General features: G+C 39.8%; 1 protein-coding gene and 1 pseudogene across 2 annotated transcripts; both read right to left on the minus strand.

The window, feature by feature from the left end:
* Positions 1-1,963: 1,963 nt before the first annotated feature.
* Positions 1,964-6,184, minus strand: LOC146636022 (serine protease 27-like). Of its 2 annotated transcripts, none has more exons than XM_085350671.1 (6): positions 6,127-6,184; positions 5,440-5,460; positions 4,275-4,437; positions 3,579-3,832; positions 2,586-2,734; positions 1,964-2,299 (listed from the first exon to the last, which is right to left on the minus strand). In XM_085350671.1, the coding sequence occupies exons 1-6, from the start codon at positions 6,182-6,184 to the stop codon at positions 1,964-1,966; spliced, it is 981 nt and encodes a 326-aa protein (XP_085206797.1). The 2 variants fall into 2 exon arrangements, with proteins under 2 accessions (XP_085206797.1, XP_085206796.1); XM_085350670.1 differs by having other exon boundaries at positions 3,570-3,832.
* Positions 6,185-6,212: 28 nt separating this feature from the next.
* LOC146636023 (serine protease 27-like) lies at positions 6,213-14,174 on the minus strand (annotated as a pseudogene).

The raw sequence follows: 14,174 nt of genomic DNA on the forward strand, positions 1-14,174 counted from the left end.
ATTTAAAGAACCCATAGGTGGGAATGTGAGTTGTCTGTCTCTGCGTGTTAGCCCTGCGACAGACAGGTGACCTGTCCAGGGTGCAGGGTATGGTAGCTGGAATAGCAACATACCCAAGGATAAGCAGAAGAGAATGACTGATATGATGAAACTGGGATTTTGTTACACTTAATTATTGCAAACACAACTAAAACTATAACTGAAACTAATCAAAACTAAACTGAAACTAAGGATTTTCAAAAAATAAAAACTAAACTAAACTAGCAAACAATTGGTAAAAACTAAAACCTGGTAGTTTATTTTCTTACTACCTGTAATTTATTCCAGATTACTTGTATTTGTTTAACTGTTTACTAAATGTTTGAGGTGTGAAAGAAACCGCAATGGAGCAAAATGTGGGTGTGTGTGGTTGGAGGATGTGTTTGTGCGTGCGAGAAGGGTGGGAGCGCGCGAACATTTTTCTTGTAAAACAAAGGGGAGCCTAGCAAAAAAAGTTTGGGAGCCACTGCTTTAATCATTAAAACCACCATCCTCGGCACAGTCAACAGGATTCGCAGGGAAATTCCTCAATCCACTAGACAGACAGATCGCAATGTATTCACCACTCAGGTATGTTGCAGGTCTTTTGTGGTTCTATGTTTATGTGTTTCATTGTGTGTAAAAGGGCTATGGAAATAACAATTTATCTTATTTCTTAGGTGTTTTCAACCTCTGCTGCCACGCTGACGGCGTATGCGGCCAAACGGAAGAAGACAGTCTATATTCTTAGCAGCATGCACAGCGTGGTTCAGACTGATAACACCACCAAAAGGAAGCCAAACACTGTCACCCTTTACAACAAAACAAAGTGTGGCGTGGATGTGATGGACCAGATGGTTCGGGAGTACACTGTCCGCAAAGGAACACGGCGCTGGCCAGTCGCCGTGTTTTATAACATGATTGACATGGCAGCACTGAATGCACATGTGCTGTATCAAGCATGCACTGGGACGAAGGAAAGACGGGTGGACTTCCTGGTGGCGCTTGCAACAGAGTTGGCTCACTCTCATGTAGCTGCGAAGAAGGCAAGAAAAGATCAGTTGCTTCGGGCAGAACCCTCCACACCGAGCCCTGGAAAAAGAGCCACGTGTCAGGTCAAACACAAATGCAAGAAAAATCAGGCCACTGTGCGATGTGTTCACTGCTACAGGTACACGTGGTAAATGCAGACGACAGATACCGTGGCAGTGCCAGGATTGTGAGTGATTGCTGAAAATGTTGAAATGTACTCACTCACTTTTTATCATTATTTGTAAATATGTGTACAAATGGTTGGTTTTTTGTACTGTTTTCATCAATAAATGTCAGCAACAAAGGACATACAAAGGACATGTGTTGATTTCTCCCTAAGATGGCAAACTGAAACACTCCACTCCCCCACCCCCTCAATCACTCACCCCCACTCCCCTCCCTCCAGAATTCCTAGGTAACGACCTAATATACATATGAATGACTCCAGCATTTGACTGACTGCTCTCCGGCTTTTAAAGGTAGAAACGCAAAATGATGACTCCGCGGTGACTAAGGTAGAAAACCAAAATGACTGCTCTCCGGGGGTCTAAGTGTTAAATGATTAAAATGAAGTAAGACAAAGTAAAGCAATTCACCATATTTTAGACAGTAGAGATAAGTAAACATGTTACATTTTCAGATAAAAAGTTATTCTGTGTTATAATGTCTAATATGCTCACTGACTCAACTTTTTTTTTAGTATTTCCCATTACTTTCATACCTAGTGCTTCATTTATAAAAATTTTAGATTGTGTATTCTCAAATACTCAAATCCTAAATTGGGTAAGTTGAAACTGAAGCTCCCCCATAAATCTATTGGAATAAAAAGTGTAGCCTTCACCTCTAGGTTATAAAGTTTCATAAAGAAAAATTATTTCAAGCTTCAATGCTGAACTTGAGTAAATGTGATGAGTTAAATTCCATCACTTCCAACAAACACTTGGAGCAACACAACAAGAACACAGAGAGAGGTGAAGTGAGTGAAGTGGATCAGGTTTTCACCACTGTCAAACACACTGTCATCTATCGGACAAGTGAAGTCTAAATCACTATCAGTGCCTGGCGAGGTGAAGGTAACAAAGCCTGGTGATTTGCCGGTGATGGTGTCGCTGATCCATTTCTGGTACTGGGACACACGAGTGTAGATCCCAGGTCTCATAGGCTCAGCACAGCCATAACCAAAGCTCACAACTCCACTTTGGACCCAGACTGATTCTTTCTTTGTCATAAGTGGTCCCCCGGAGTCTCCCTGTAAAAAGAAATTGATAAAAGTTAAGACAGATAGGCGTCCTGTAGAGGTCCTGACTTGTCTCAGTAAGATCAATCCTGGTGAAGTATGGATCGTGTCAACATGAAACAGATTATTTGCATGTCTGAGTAAGAGGCCATGGTGCAGTAATGTAACAAGTAGTGTAACAAATGATTTCTACATGAATTAATGAAGTAACATGATGCATTACTTCCTTAAAAAGTAACTAGCAGCATTTGTTTTATTAACATCCCACTCTATCTTGTAAACAAACAGTGGGTGTTACCTGACATGAATCCTTCCCTCCAGCTTTTAACCCAGCACAGATCATGTTCTCTGTGATCTCACTGAAGTCTTGATAGTAGCATTTGCACTCGTTGCTTCCCACTATTGGTACATTCACCTCCTGCAGGATGTTGGAAAGTGAACCATCACCTAATTGGAAAAAATTCAAATGCAAGAGCTTTTATTAAAGAAGCCAGCACCATCTTCTTCTCCCTCCACTGTGGATCATCTGCCTCAGTCTCATGCTATTCTTAGCATTCTTTCCTGCTATGTCCTCCTCTACACCCATGAAGCTCTTTTGTGGTCTTGCTCTTTTCTCTCCTGCATGGCAGCTCCATATATTCAATACCCTTTGTCCACCATGTTCCCTCTTGTGCACCTCTTCTCCACTGTATAAACCATATGTCTAACTATGTCTCCAAACCGCTCAACCTGAGCTGTCCCTCTGATGATCTCATGAATGAAAATCGAAACATCTTTAGCTCAGTATGTCTATGAAGGTTCTCAGTCATCCAGGTCATCATAGTCTAAGGAACGTGGAGACAAGCGTCTGGACTTCTTTAAGTTGCTTGAAGAGGTTTCACCTCTCATTCGAGAAGCTTCTTCAGTTCTAAGGTCAAATGATTGAGAGTCCCAGATTTAAGCCTTGTGGGAGTAACCCCTCAAGAGTGTCCCCCCTTGGCTCATGTGATTAGATAGAGGATCATTAGGGGGTCCATTGTCCCTCTTGGGGGGACACTGCCACAGGACTTAAATTTGGGACTCTAGAACTGAAGAAGCTTTTCGGATGAGAGTTGAAACGTCTTCAAGCCACTTAAAGGAGTCCAGATGCTTTTCTTTACAAGCTCCTTAGACATCTTTAGCTCAGCTTCATGTCTTCTTGTTAGAGCCACCATCTCCAAACTGTACATCATACTATTCACTATTCTTTTTGAACCTTGATAAAGTAAGTAAAGTAAAATAAACTAAATTTTTTGTAACTTACTTGCCGTACTACCAAAACCAGTGACCCAGCTGCTGGTCCCACTGTAGAAAGTGCTGTTTTCAGAGGCTAAACAGATGGGTTGAATGTAGTCTGTGAAATTCACTGGAGCCGACAGCTTCAGGAGGCATATGTCGTTCTCAATTGTTAAAGGGTTGTAGTTGGGATGGCAAACAATGTTTTCAAGTGTCTGTGTCACCTCATTTGGGTTTAAACCTGACTGGCTGTGGCGACCCAGATGGACCTTTGTGAAGGAGAGTTCAAGTCTTGACAAAACGGAAAAAAACGGAAAAAAATATATAGTTATTTTCATAGCATCTTATGTTGACCATTATAACAGTCACCATAGTAACAAATGCAGTAATATATATATATATATATATATATATTCCAGTTGATGGAAAGTTTCTCATCTGGCTGTGATTTAATGTGCTATTTATATAGAGTCAAATCAAAGCAACAGCAACAGTTTCTTCAAGGCCTTTTATTCATGTTAGTATTAGCCATCAGTCATTAGAACCAAAAAAATAGCTTAAAAAAAGGGACCACATGATAACCAGACAAGTGCAAAATTATCCATTTTCTTACAAATCACAAGTCTAAAAAAACCCCCAGAACTTTTTGAAGTCAGGAAACAGTGCTAACTCCTGCAACACCATGCAGGAACATTATTATTACTAAAAATGGAAACTTACAATGGTGACTTACAATGAAATGCAGTGAGCGGCCGTCAACACCCACTGGTCGGTGATGAGGGACCCTCCACAGGAAAAACTGCCAAAAATGGATAAAGCTGCCTGCCAGGGCCAACTTCCTGGGGGTGCATCTTGACCTCCTACAATTCTGCTATGTTTTGCAGTCATGCCGCATGCTGATAAATAAAAATGGATGCAAGTTAAATGGTGAGTACGCTGATAAGCCACAATAAAAACCACTTACTGGTAAAGCAAAGAGCATTCCTTATTGTTTTAGGCGTAATGTTTGGCAATTTATCTGTCATGTTGTTTTTGATTGTGTCTGCCTGCAAGCGCCTTTACTAAGAAAGATGCAAAGATTCTTAAAACATGCTGATTGTACAACAAACTCCACTGACTGTAAGTCAACTTTCAAACCTCCCCAGACTGCAGCTTTTTATTCAGTTTGGTGCTGATATTTGTGAAGATTCTTGTTTTTTTGCAAACAGGGCTTAATAATACTATATTTTAGGTAGACTTCCTGCAGTATTCTTCAGATTTTCAGAGAGAGCCAGTTGTAATTTAAAATGCAATACAATATGCAACATTTTATTGGTGGTGTAAAAATGATCATGTCTTAACTCATGTAGTAGGGTTAGACAAATATATTTGCTCTGTTTGGTAACTTCAATCAAAGCTGTGACTTGGTCAGTATATTACGGATATTCGGTCCTCTCCAAATTAAAATTTTCAAAGTCAAATCTCAACAACAGTTGCCTCAGGTTGCTTTGTATTGTAAGGATAAAGACCCTACAGTAACAGGAAGAAACCTCCGACAGAACCAGGCTAGGGGAAGGACGGCCATATGCCACGAGTGGGTGAGAGTGAGGGGAGGGAGACATGACAAGACATTCAATCCTAAAATATGTTGGCATCGTATCCTGTCCTTGCTGTAAAACCAATATGTTTAGTCATTGTTTATAGTTTCATAACTTTGGCATTTAATATTTAACTTAACAAAACGTCTATCCAAGGGTGTAGACTGTAGGATTAATGTCAAATGAAAAAGACTCCGAGCACTCCTTTGTTGCTGAAACAAATGGGAGGAGTATCGTCTATTGTCTGCAGCTGAGAGGAGGAAATAATCATGTTGAAACCTGAAGCTTGCAGAATGTGTAAAATTGTTCTTGGATGCTTACCAGGCTGCTGTGAATCAGCATCTGAAAATTGAAACAGCGATAACTAGTTAAAACAGTGTATTGCACATCACGATTTGCTTTTGTCAGCACGTGTCAGAGAGAGAGGAAACAAATATGTAAAAATTGAAATTGGACCTGCTCACAGAATTTTAGGAAAAGTGAGTGATTTAAAAACTAAAACTGTCCTTTCAGGAAATTTAAAAGTGTTTTTTCCAATAGCAAATTAAATATATTATATTATACTATATTATGTTATATTACATCTTATGATATTGCCCATGTAATTTAAAAATTCAATTTCTAATATCGTTTGTCTGCTAACAATTCAATTTTATTTATTTATTCAACAGCAATCAAATCAAAGATTTTGTCATTTGTACTTGTGCCAGTATCGTCTCTTCCCTTATAAACACTGGTTTTTATTAGGTTACTGAATTCAGCTCTGCCGAACACGTGCTAAACACATACTTGCCAGTTTATTGATGAATAAGTTGGAAATGTCTATATAAAATAACACAATGTGACTTTCCTGTCCTTACAGGGAATATGCCAAGTGAGCCCTTTAATAGTAACCTGGCAGAAAAAATGTGACTAATGTTTAATGTTTTGTATCTCTGTATTAATCTTTCGCTCTTCTATAGCCCATAAGAAAATAGTGTAGTACTGCAAATAAAATCAATTTCTCACCTTTGCACAAGAGAACGACGATCACAGAGAAACAGCACACAAACTGTTGGAGAGACATTGTTAAGTACACCGGTTTTAATTTGACTTCAAGTATTAAATATGGAAATCCTGGTGAGCTCCACCCACGAGATCATGCCTCCACACTTGTCCTTGCCCTCACTGACCACTGGACCTACATAAGCAACAAAAGACAAGGAACCAGGTCAAACAAGTTGGGCTTGGTGCTGTTGTGGAAGTTTCCATTTAATAAAGCCTGCAGACAAACGGTGAGTGGAAGCTAACCTCCTTTAATCAAAAAAGAACAAAAATCCAAGCTTGGTGAGAGGAGCCATTGCGGGAAGAATGACTAGCAGAGTCTCTCCTGAACCCAGCAAAGTCCTGAGTTTAAATGCCTTCTACAGAAACAAAAAGCAGTACAGTGCTGTTTTCACACATTTAGTCCTCCCCCAAAGAAAAGTTCACACACTCTTGTTACCTCTCACAGTGTTGAAGAGACAAAAGACTCTTCCTGTGGGAGATCAGATAAAATCACCCAGCTGTTTAAAGGCATGAATAAGGTGTGAGACATTGAGACATGCTAAAACCCAGTGGCACCAAAGCATTATACAATAAATAACAATGCGTTTACATGAGAACAAAGTTCATATTCAAAAGATGAATGGATGAGTGAACATGAATGAAATAATTACCCAGATTATTTTCCTGAGAAACACTTCCTTCAACCAGCAGGTGTGAATATGAGACCGTATCTATGTCATGACATGGAAAATCTATGGAGATAAAACATTAACTAAACTATAAAACCAAGGTAATGTTTTAATTATGACATCATTCAATACTTTGATTATTTTTAGGTATGATTATTTCATTTTCATTTTCTCATTTGAAAAGCTGCATATTGTAGATACATGCTCAATAAAGTGAACTACCGTATTTCCCGGACTACAAAGCGCACCTGTATATTAGCCGCACAAGCTAAAATCAGGGGAAAATCCTGTTTTGTACATACATTAGCCGCACCTGACTAAAAGCCGCAGGTGTTTCAATGTTGACTTATCATATGTAAGAGAATATGCACAAAGGGAATTGTCAGGAAAGAGATGGCTGTTTGGAGACACACCCCTTTTATTAATATTTTGAAAAACAAGTTATGGGTACATGTTTGCATAACTTTTTAGGTATATGTACAAGTAGCGGTAATTACAAGTACGTATGTACCGTGCTTCATAAATGGATAACAAATGTAGTACATAAAAATAACCTACAGCACACCAGAAAAATAGATTCAGACTACCTTTTAGGCTCAGGTGCAGTGACACGGCTTTAACAAGAAGAAAAGTCAAGTCATTCACCACCATCTTCCTGCGCACTAAAACCACCAAAGTCCTCTTCTCCAGTGTCGGATACGAACAGGCTCAGGGTGGCTTCGTCATCCACTCTCCGCTTCTCTCCTTCGTTGTCACTTTCAAAACCAAAGAAATCCTCGTTGTCAGTGTCAGAGTCGAACACCTTCAGAAGGGCCGTGGCGGTGTCCTCCTCTCCATCATGCAGCAGTCCAGCCCTTCAAAATCCGTTGGTGATCGTGGATGTTTTCACACTTTTCCACGCTGTCAGATTCCACCGGTGGAGTTGAGCATAACTTGCTTTTCGCAAGTTTATGGCCGCTCATCATCCACGCCTCCTGCTGAAGGTGTAGCGCTACTTTGAAGTTTGTTTTTCGCGCTACTTGTACGGCACTATGTTGCCTGGCGGATGGACATGTGACCAACATACTACTCTTGAACCCCAATACTGTGTGTCTGATCACATGCCCTTCCGCCAGGCAACGTAGTGCCGTACAACAGCGGAACAAACAAAACAAATCGTCTTACGATATGACAAAAATCATTTACAATCCATAGAAAAGCCGCACCTGACTAAAAGCCGCAGGGTTCAAAGCTTGTGCAAAAATTAGCGGTTTATAGCGCGACAATTACGGTATTTCTTCTGTCAAAAGGAAGGACTTACTGTAACATACGACTGTTGTTATGACGTGTTTTTTCAGGACTTAAGAAATGGGCTTGGATTTAGTCTAAATATTTGATGTTACATTATATAACCACTTTGATGCAAACTAATTTGTCTATTCTTGTGTGATGTCATGAATAGAATTTCTGAGAAAAATAATCTCGAATGCATTGCCATTCTGCAAAAGGAAAAACAAATAATATGATGTATGTTTGAAATGTTACACCCATTTAAAGAGTAGATGTATTGAGGCTTCATTCGTCCACAGCTGGCCCTGAACAGAATGTAATGTCTGTGAAGGTTCTCAGTCATCCAGGTTATCGTAGTCAAAGGAGCTTGCAAAGAAAAGCGTCTGGACTTCTTTAAGTTGCTTGAAGATGTTTCACCTCTCATCCGAGAAGCTTCTTCAGTTCTAAGGTCAAATGATGGGGAGTCCCAGATTTAAACCTAGTGGGAGTATCCCACTCACATCCTGGGCCATCTGACCTCAGGAATTTGCATGATAAGGTGGGGCCAGGTTTCACAATGAGCGCACCCGAAACCCTGGCTGATTGGCACCCACACCCAGTTTCACACCTTGGCTCAGGCGATTAGGGGATCATCAGGGGGTCCTTTTGTCCCTCTGTGGGGGGATACTCCCACTAGGTTTATAGGGCTTTGGAGCGTGATGTCACGGGGGTGGGCGTGGAAAGGATTTTGGCCCGATCCGCCATTTTGGGGGTCTAGCGCAAGTGAAAAGGGAGCGAAGGCACACACAACAGCCATGGTTCGTATTTGCTGTGTGGTCGGCTGCAATGTTCGATCACACGACCGGCAAGAGAATAAGGTTGAAAATGGTTTATCTTTTCATTCTTTCCCAACCTGGAAGCAACATGAGGCAGCTCGTGTATTGATGTTACCAAACGAAGGCGTCCAGCCTGGATAGCAGCTGTGAGAAGAGCTGACGTGCAGTTCTCTTCCATCTCCAAATATCTGTTGGTGCTCCAGACATTTTCATTCCGGTAAGTTCTAAATATGTTCATATCACTCTTTATAGCCTATTAGTATTATTTTCTATGCGCTCTGAGCTCATAGCAAATTAGAACAAACATCCTACTGAGTGATTTTGCAGAACTACCTTCTATCTATAGAGATGCTAATTATTTGGCATTATTGCAGCAAACCAGCCTATGAAATAGATGAAACACATCGTGACTGAGTTCCAGCGCTACACAAGGGACCTGCTTCAAACACACCACCATGCCAATCAGATTACTTCTTCCATGTGAGGGTGAAGAGGTGACCCTTCTGGATAAGATGGTGAAGGTTTGCTGCGTTTGGTGAACAGTGTGATAATAAAACCAGGGAAAAATGAAACCTGCTCCTGTTAAATGTTCTTAAGTCTTGTGCTGTTAAAATTGCTGTATTTTTTCAAAAGATACAGTAAATAAAGTAATGTTAGTAGTGGGTGATATCATGTAAACACTCATGATTTTATGTAAACATTTTGTCATTTGTAAACTATAAATGACATGGATTCTACATTGTAACTGATGTGATGTTCTATAAGGTGGTTTTAATAAAAAAAGAGGCAAAAATTAGTTTGTTTCTTTATTCAACTTTTGAACAGTGGTACTCAGTATATATTCAGTAAATGCAAATTATTTACACGGCAGTGTACTACAGGCATAAATGTAGACCCCTAGATAAAACATTATGGGTCATTCCCACAACCCACAGCTTTACTGTGTTCCAGCAAAGTATCCAATAGCAGTGACAACTCCTCCAAAGTAGCAGGTGGGATTTTTCTGTTTTGAGGACGGCTCCTTTTCCCTGTCACTACAGATGGTCTGTTTATGTTTTGATCAAGAGCCTTTTTTTGGGCAGCTGAAGAGGAGAAGTCTATCTTATGGCCAACCTCTGGCTGTATCTTGGTCATATTACCCAGCAAAACCCAGTATGCAGGTTCATCTGTAACAGTCCTTGTGCCACGGATCAACACTGTTGCTTCTACATTAAACAGAAGAGCAGTGACGCGGGTGCAGGTCTCTGCGACTCCGGCCTTACAGGTGCAGTGGGCGGCTTCAACCTTCCCTGTGATGCTCACAGTGACCCATGGCTGCAATGCTGGTTCATTCAGTCTTTGAGAGTGCAGGACCTGAAACACACACAGACAACGTTCATTTAAAGACAAGAACTATGAGCCAAGGCCGACGTAAATGTGTTTTATCTACTTTATCATAAATGTAACAAAGTGTTTAGAAAGTTAGCACATACATGTCATTTTTCATTTCTTTATGTGTCCATCTATAGAACGCTGCATGTTATAGTGTAAATCTGCCTGCAGAAAATGAACCTAAAGTATGTACCGGTAATGCAAGGATGTCATCACTTTAGAGATGGAGAAAGCATAAAGTGACAATTATGAATCCCTTAATATGATAAGGAGATTCTGCAGGTCATTGATCAATATATAAAATTAAAATAAACTGTATTTTTAGTGACACAAGATACAAACATGGAAGCAAGATGTTTAATTAGGATTATTTATAATAAACATTAATAAATTACTGCAATTTCTTTAACCATAAAGAATAACAGTCCTTCAGGAGAATGTCACAACAATGCACTGAACTCACTATGTTATCCACCTAACAGCCTCCACATGTTCTCACTGTAATTTCCCCTCATGAATGAATTTATGCTGCACTAATCTGAATGTTTGCAGGGAAATCAAACGCATTTCACTCGCAGTACTTGAGCTGACTTACCTTTGTTTGAATGACGACTTGTACGCGCTGATTCCACAAATAAGGTACGAAAATATGTCAGGCTACATCAATAGCGGTTGGTCTTCAGGGTTTCTACTCCACGGCCGTATTTCATACGGGTCCACATTTCCAATGCACGCTATTTTCTGCAAGTACCGCCACTTCGCCTCTGAATGAAATCGGTCTCTATACAGTTCATTCTCTTTTGAGCTGCTTTTAAGCATCTTTCTTGTAGTCGTCGTTCCAACACAGTGTGTTTGGTTTGATTCGTAGACCCCGAAAATGGCACTGCGCTCCCATAATGCATTGCGGCGTGACGTCAACTCCAAAGCCCTATATCTGGGACTCTCCACCATTTGACCTTAGAACTGAAGAAGCTTCTCAGATGAGAGGTGAAATGTCTTCAAGCAACTTAAATAAGTCCAGACGCTTTTCTTTGCAGGTAGGAGCAGTGGTTGAGATTGATGTGGGGCAGGTGAAGAATAAGTCATAGTCAAAGCCCGGGGAGGTGTAGGTAACAGCCCATATGGAAAAGATATATATAAATCTTATAAAGTTTGTATCTGTCTTGTGTGAAACTTGTATGAAAAGCATATAAGTGTGAAAACAGATATAAGATCCCTTGAAAAATTATATAATGAAACTTGTATGTTTTGGATTCTTACTAAAACAATGTATGAAAGTAATGTGAATCTCATGGAACTTAATTTCTACTAAATGCATAAAATGGTTCTGGAGCTGTTCGTGTTAACCGTCAATCAGACACACATAACTTGTACTGATTAGTTATAGTATCATCCAACACTCTCACCTTCACATGATTAAATCGTTTTTAGTCACTGACAGAGTATCACAAAACTTGAAATAAATCTAAGTGAAATGATGTATGAATAAATGAACTTGAACAAATAAAGGCCTCATTTTCACTCGTGCTCAGTGTGGACTCGACTCTACTCAGTTTTGGTCATTTTGTCGTACAGTTGATTGTGCATTGGGTCATTATAGCAATGGGGCCAAAAGTCCAGTGACATCATTTGTATACATCACGGCCAAAAAACAACCAAAACACAACAATGGAGTATGGGAAGCTCATCTTGCAACTGGAAGGTTGGCAGTTTGATCCTCTGCTCTGTTTGTCTCGGTCATTGTGCCCTTGGGCAAGAGACTTCACCTATCGCCTACTGGTGTTGGCCAGAGGGGCCGATGGCGCGATATGGTAGCCTCGCTTCTGCCAGTCAGCCTGCTGTGGCTACAACTGTAGCTGCTTCCACCAGTGTGTGAATGAATAGTGGAATTGTAAAGCGCTTTGAGGGTCTCGAAAAGCGCAATATAAATGCAATCCATTATTATTATTATTATTGTTATTATTACCACTACTTTGAGGCGATGGTATACCTGCTGCTCAGTCTATGGCATTTTGTCAGACTCAGGGACCATGGCACTGGTTTCTGTTTAGCTTTTTCTCTTTCTCTTTCAAAAATGGCGGTTTTCATTACTGTTAAGGAGTCCCTCTCATGACTCATCGACCTACACCACTGACTGGCCTATCAGTGACATGCAGTCTGTTGACATCACATTTACGTATTGATTTCCCCCGCTTGGAATACTGGCTGAGTAGGTACAAAAAAAGTACCTGGCACCAGGTACTACCACCTAATGAAAACCCTGAAAACTGAGCTGAGTCAAGTAACTGCTAATGGAAAAGGGCTATAATGTTAATAATCATAAACACTACAGAAAAACAGTGAGTGGTTGAAAGCTGATACTCAATGCAGTCAATTAGGCTTTACATTACAAATAAGCACAAAGTGGTAGTCACCTGACATGAATCCTTTTTCAATCCAGCACAGATCAGGTTATCTGTTATTGCAACCAAGTTTTGTAAGTCACAATTGCACTCATTGTTTCCCACTATTGGTACATTCACCTCCTGCAGAGTCTCTGGGGTGGAACCACCACCTAATTGAGAAATTTTAAAAGAAAGAGCATTTTTACATGTATCACTAATATAAAAGAAAAATATATATTTTATAAATTACTTGATAGGTCACCAAAGCCAGTGACCCAGCTGCTGGTGCCATTGTAGAAAGTGCTGCCTGCTGAGGCTAAGCAGACTGGCTGAATGTAGTCTGTGAAATTCACAGGAGTCGACACCTGCAGGAGGCACATGTCATTCTCATATGTTAAAGCATTGTAGTCGGGATGGCAGATGATGTTTTCAAGTGTCACAGTAACTGCATTTGGAGTAATGAAGTGAGCAGCTGTCAGCACCCACTGGTCGGTGATTAGGGACCCTCCACAGGAAAAAAAAGCCAGCATTGGCTAAAGATGCCTGCCAGGGCCAACTTCCAGGGACTTCATCTTCACCTCCTACGATCCTGCCATTTTTATTAGCTCTGCCACATGCTGACAGAAGAAGACACAAAAGTTCAATAGTGAATACGATGATCAGCCTGGAACTGTAAATTACTAATACCATTTACACTGTAAATTTCAAAAGATTATGAAGGGAAGCAGCAACTACTCAAAAAAAGCTTTTCATTGTTTTAGTTGCCATCTTGGCACATATGTAGCTCAGACAACAACAGGTGTGGGTTTAAATAAAAATAAAATAAAAGACCCAGCCAAAATTGTTTTCTTGCTGAAACAAATGAGTTACAGTAATGTTTGTTAACTGTATTTACAGCACATCTGAAATGGGGAATCGTGCAAAATTGTTCTTGGATGCTTACCAGGATGCTGTGAATGAACATCTGAAAATTGGAACACAAAGACCGATATATCAAACCAGTGGTATTGCACGTCATTACTACTGAAATTCTATTTAAACCCAACTAATGTGAAATTACTTCACTTTAAAAAAAAAATTATGTAAGTAATTAGTACTTACTTAATTAGTATCATTAACTACTATTACTTACAAATTTAAAAGAGAAATTAGATAATGAAATAGAGGTGACAAGAGCAGAACTTAAAAATGTCAAAAAATTATCTATCCTATCTTACAGAAATGTACAGGCAGGATACATTTCATAGTATCCAGAAATATATTTTTTAGAGTATAAAACTCTTTAACATCTGTAGTTAAACTTTTCACATGAAATGTGAAAAGTTTAACTACAGATTTTAAAAGTTTAACTACATTTTTCTTATGACATAGTTCACATTTCATGTGAACTATGTCATAAGAAAAATGTTTAACAATGCAAATACAACTTAAACTTTTCTCTCACCTTTGCCAAAAAGATTGATCATCACAGAGAAAAAGCACAGGAACCGTTGGAGGGCCAT

The sequence above is a fragment of the Diplotaxodon limnothrissa genome, linkage group LG3 (assembly GCF_057381915.1).
Source record: "Diplotaxodon limnothrissa isolate DT_005_m linkage group LG3, D_limnothrissa_male_GT1.1, whole genome shotgun sequence".
Taxonomy (NCBI): Eukaryota; Metazoa; Chordata; class Actinopteri; order Cichliformes; family Cichlidae; genus Diplotaxodon; species Diplotaxodon limnothrissa.

Bases quoted from the DNA above. Each gene is read 5' to 3' on its own strand.
- LOC146636022 (XM_085350670.1), bottom strand. From the start codon at position 6,184: ATGTCTCTCCAACAGTTTGTGTGCTGTTTCTCTGTGATCGTCGTTCTC. The intron at 5,461-6,126 runs GTGAGAAATTGA...TTCAATTTTCAG, and splicing joins CGTCGTTCTCTTGTGCAAAG to ATGCTGATTCACAGCAGCCT. The intron at 2,300-2,585 runs GTAACACCCACT...TTCTTTTTACAG, and splicing joins GAGGGAAGGATTCATGTCAG to GGAGACTCCGGGGGACCACT.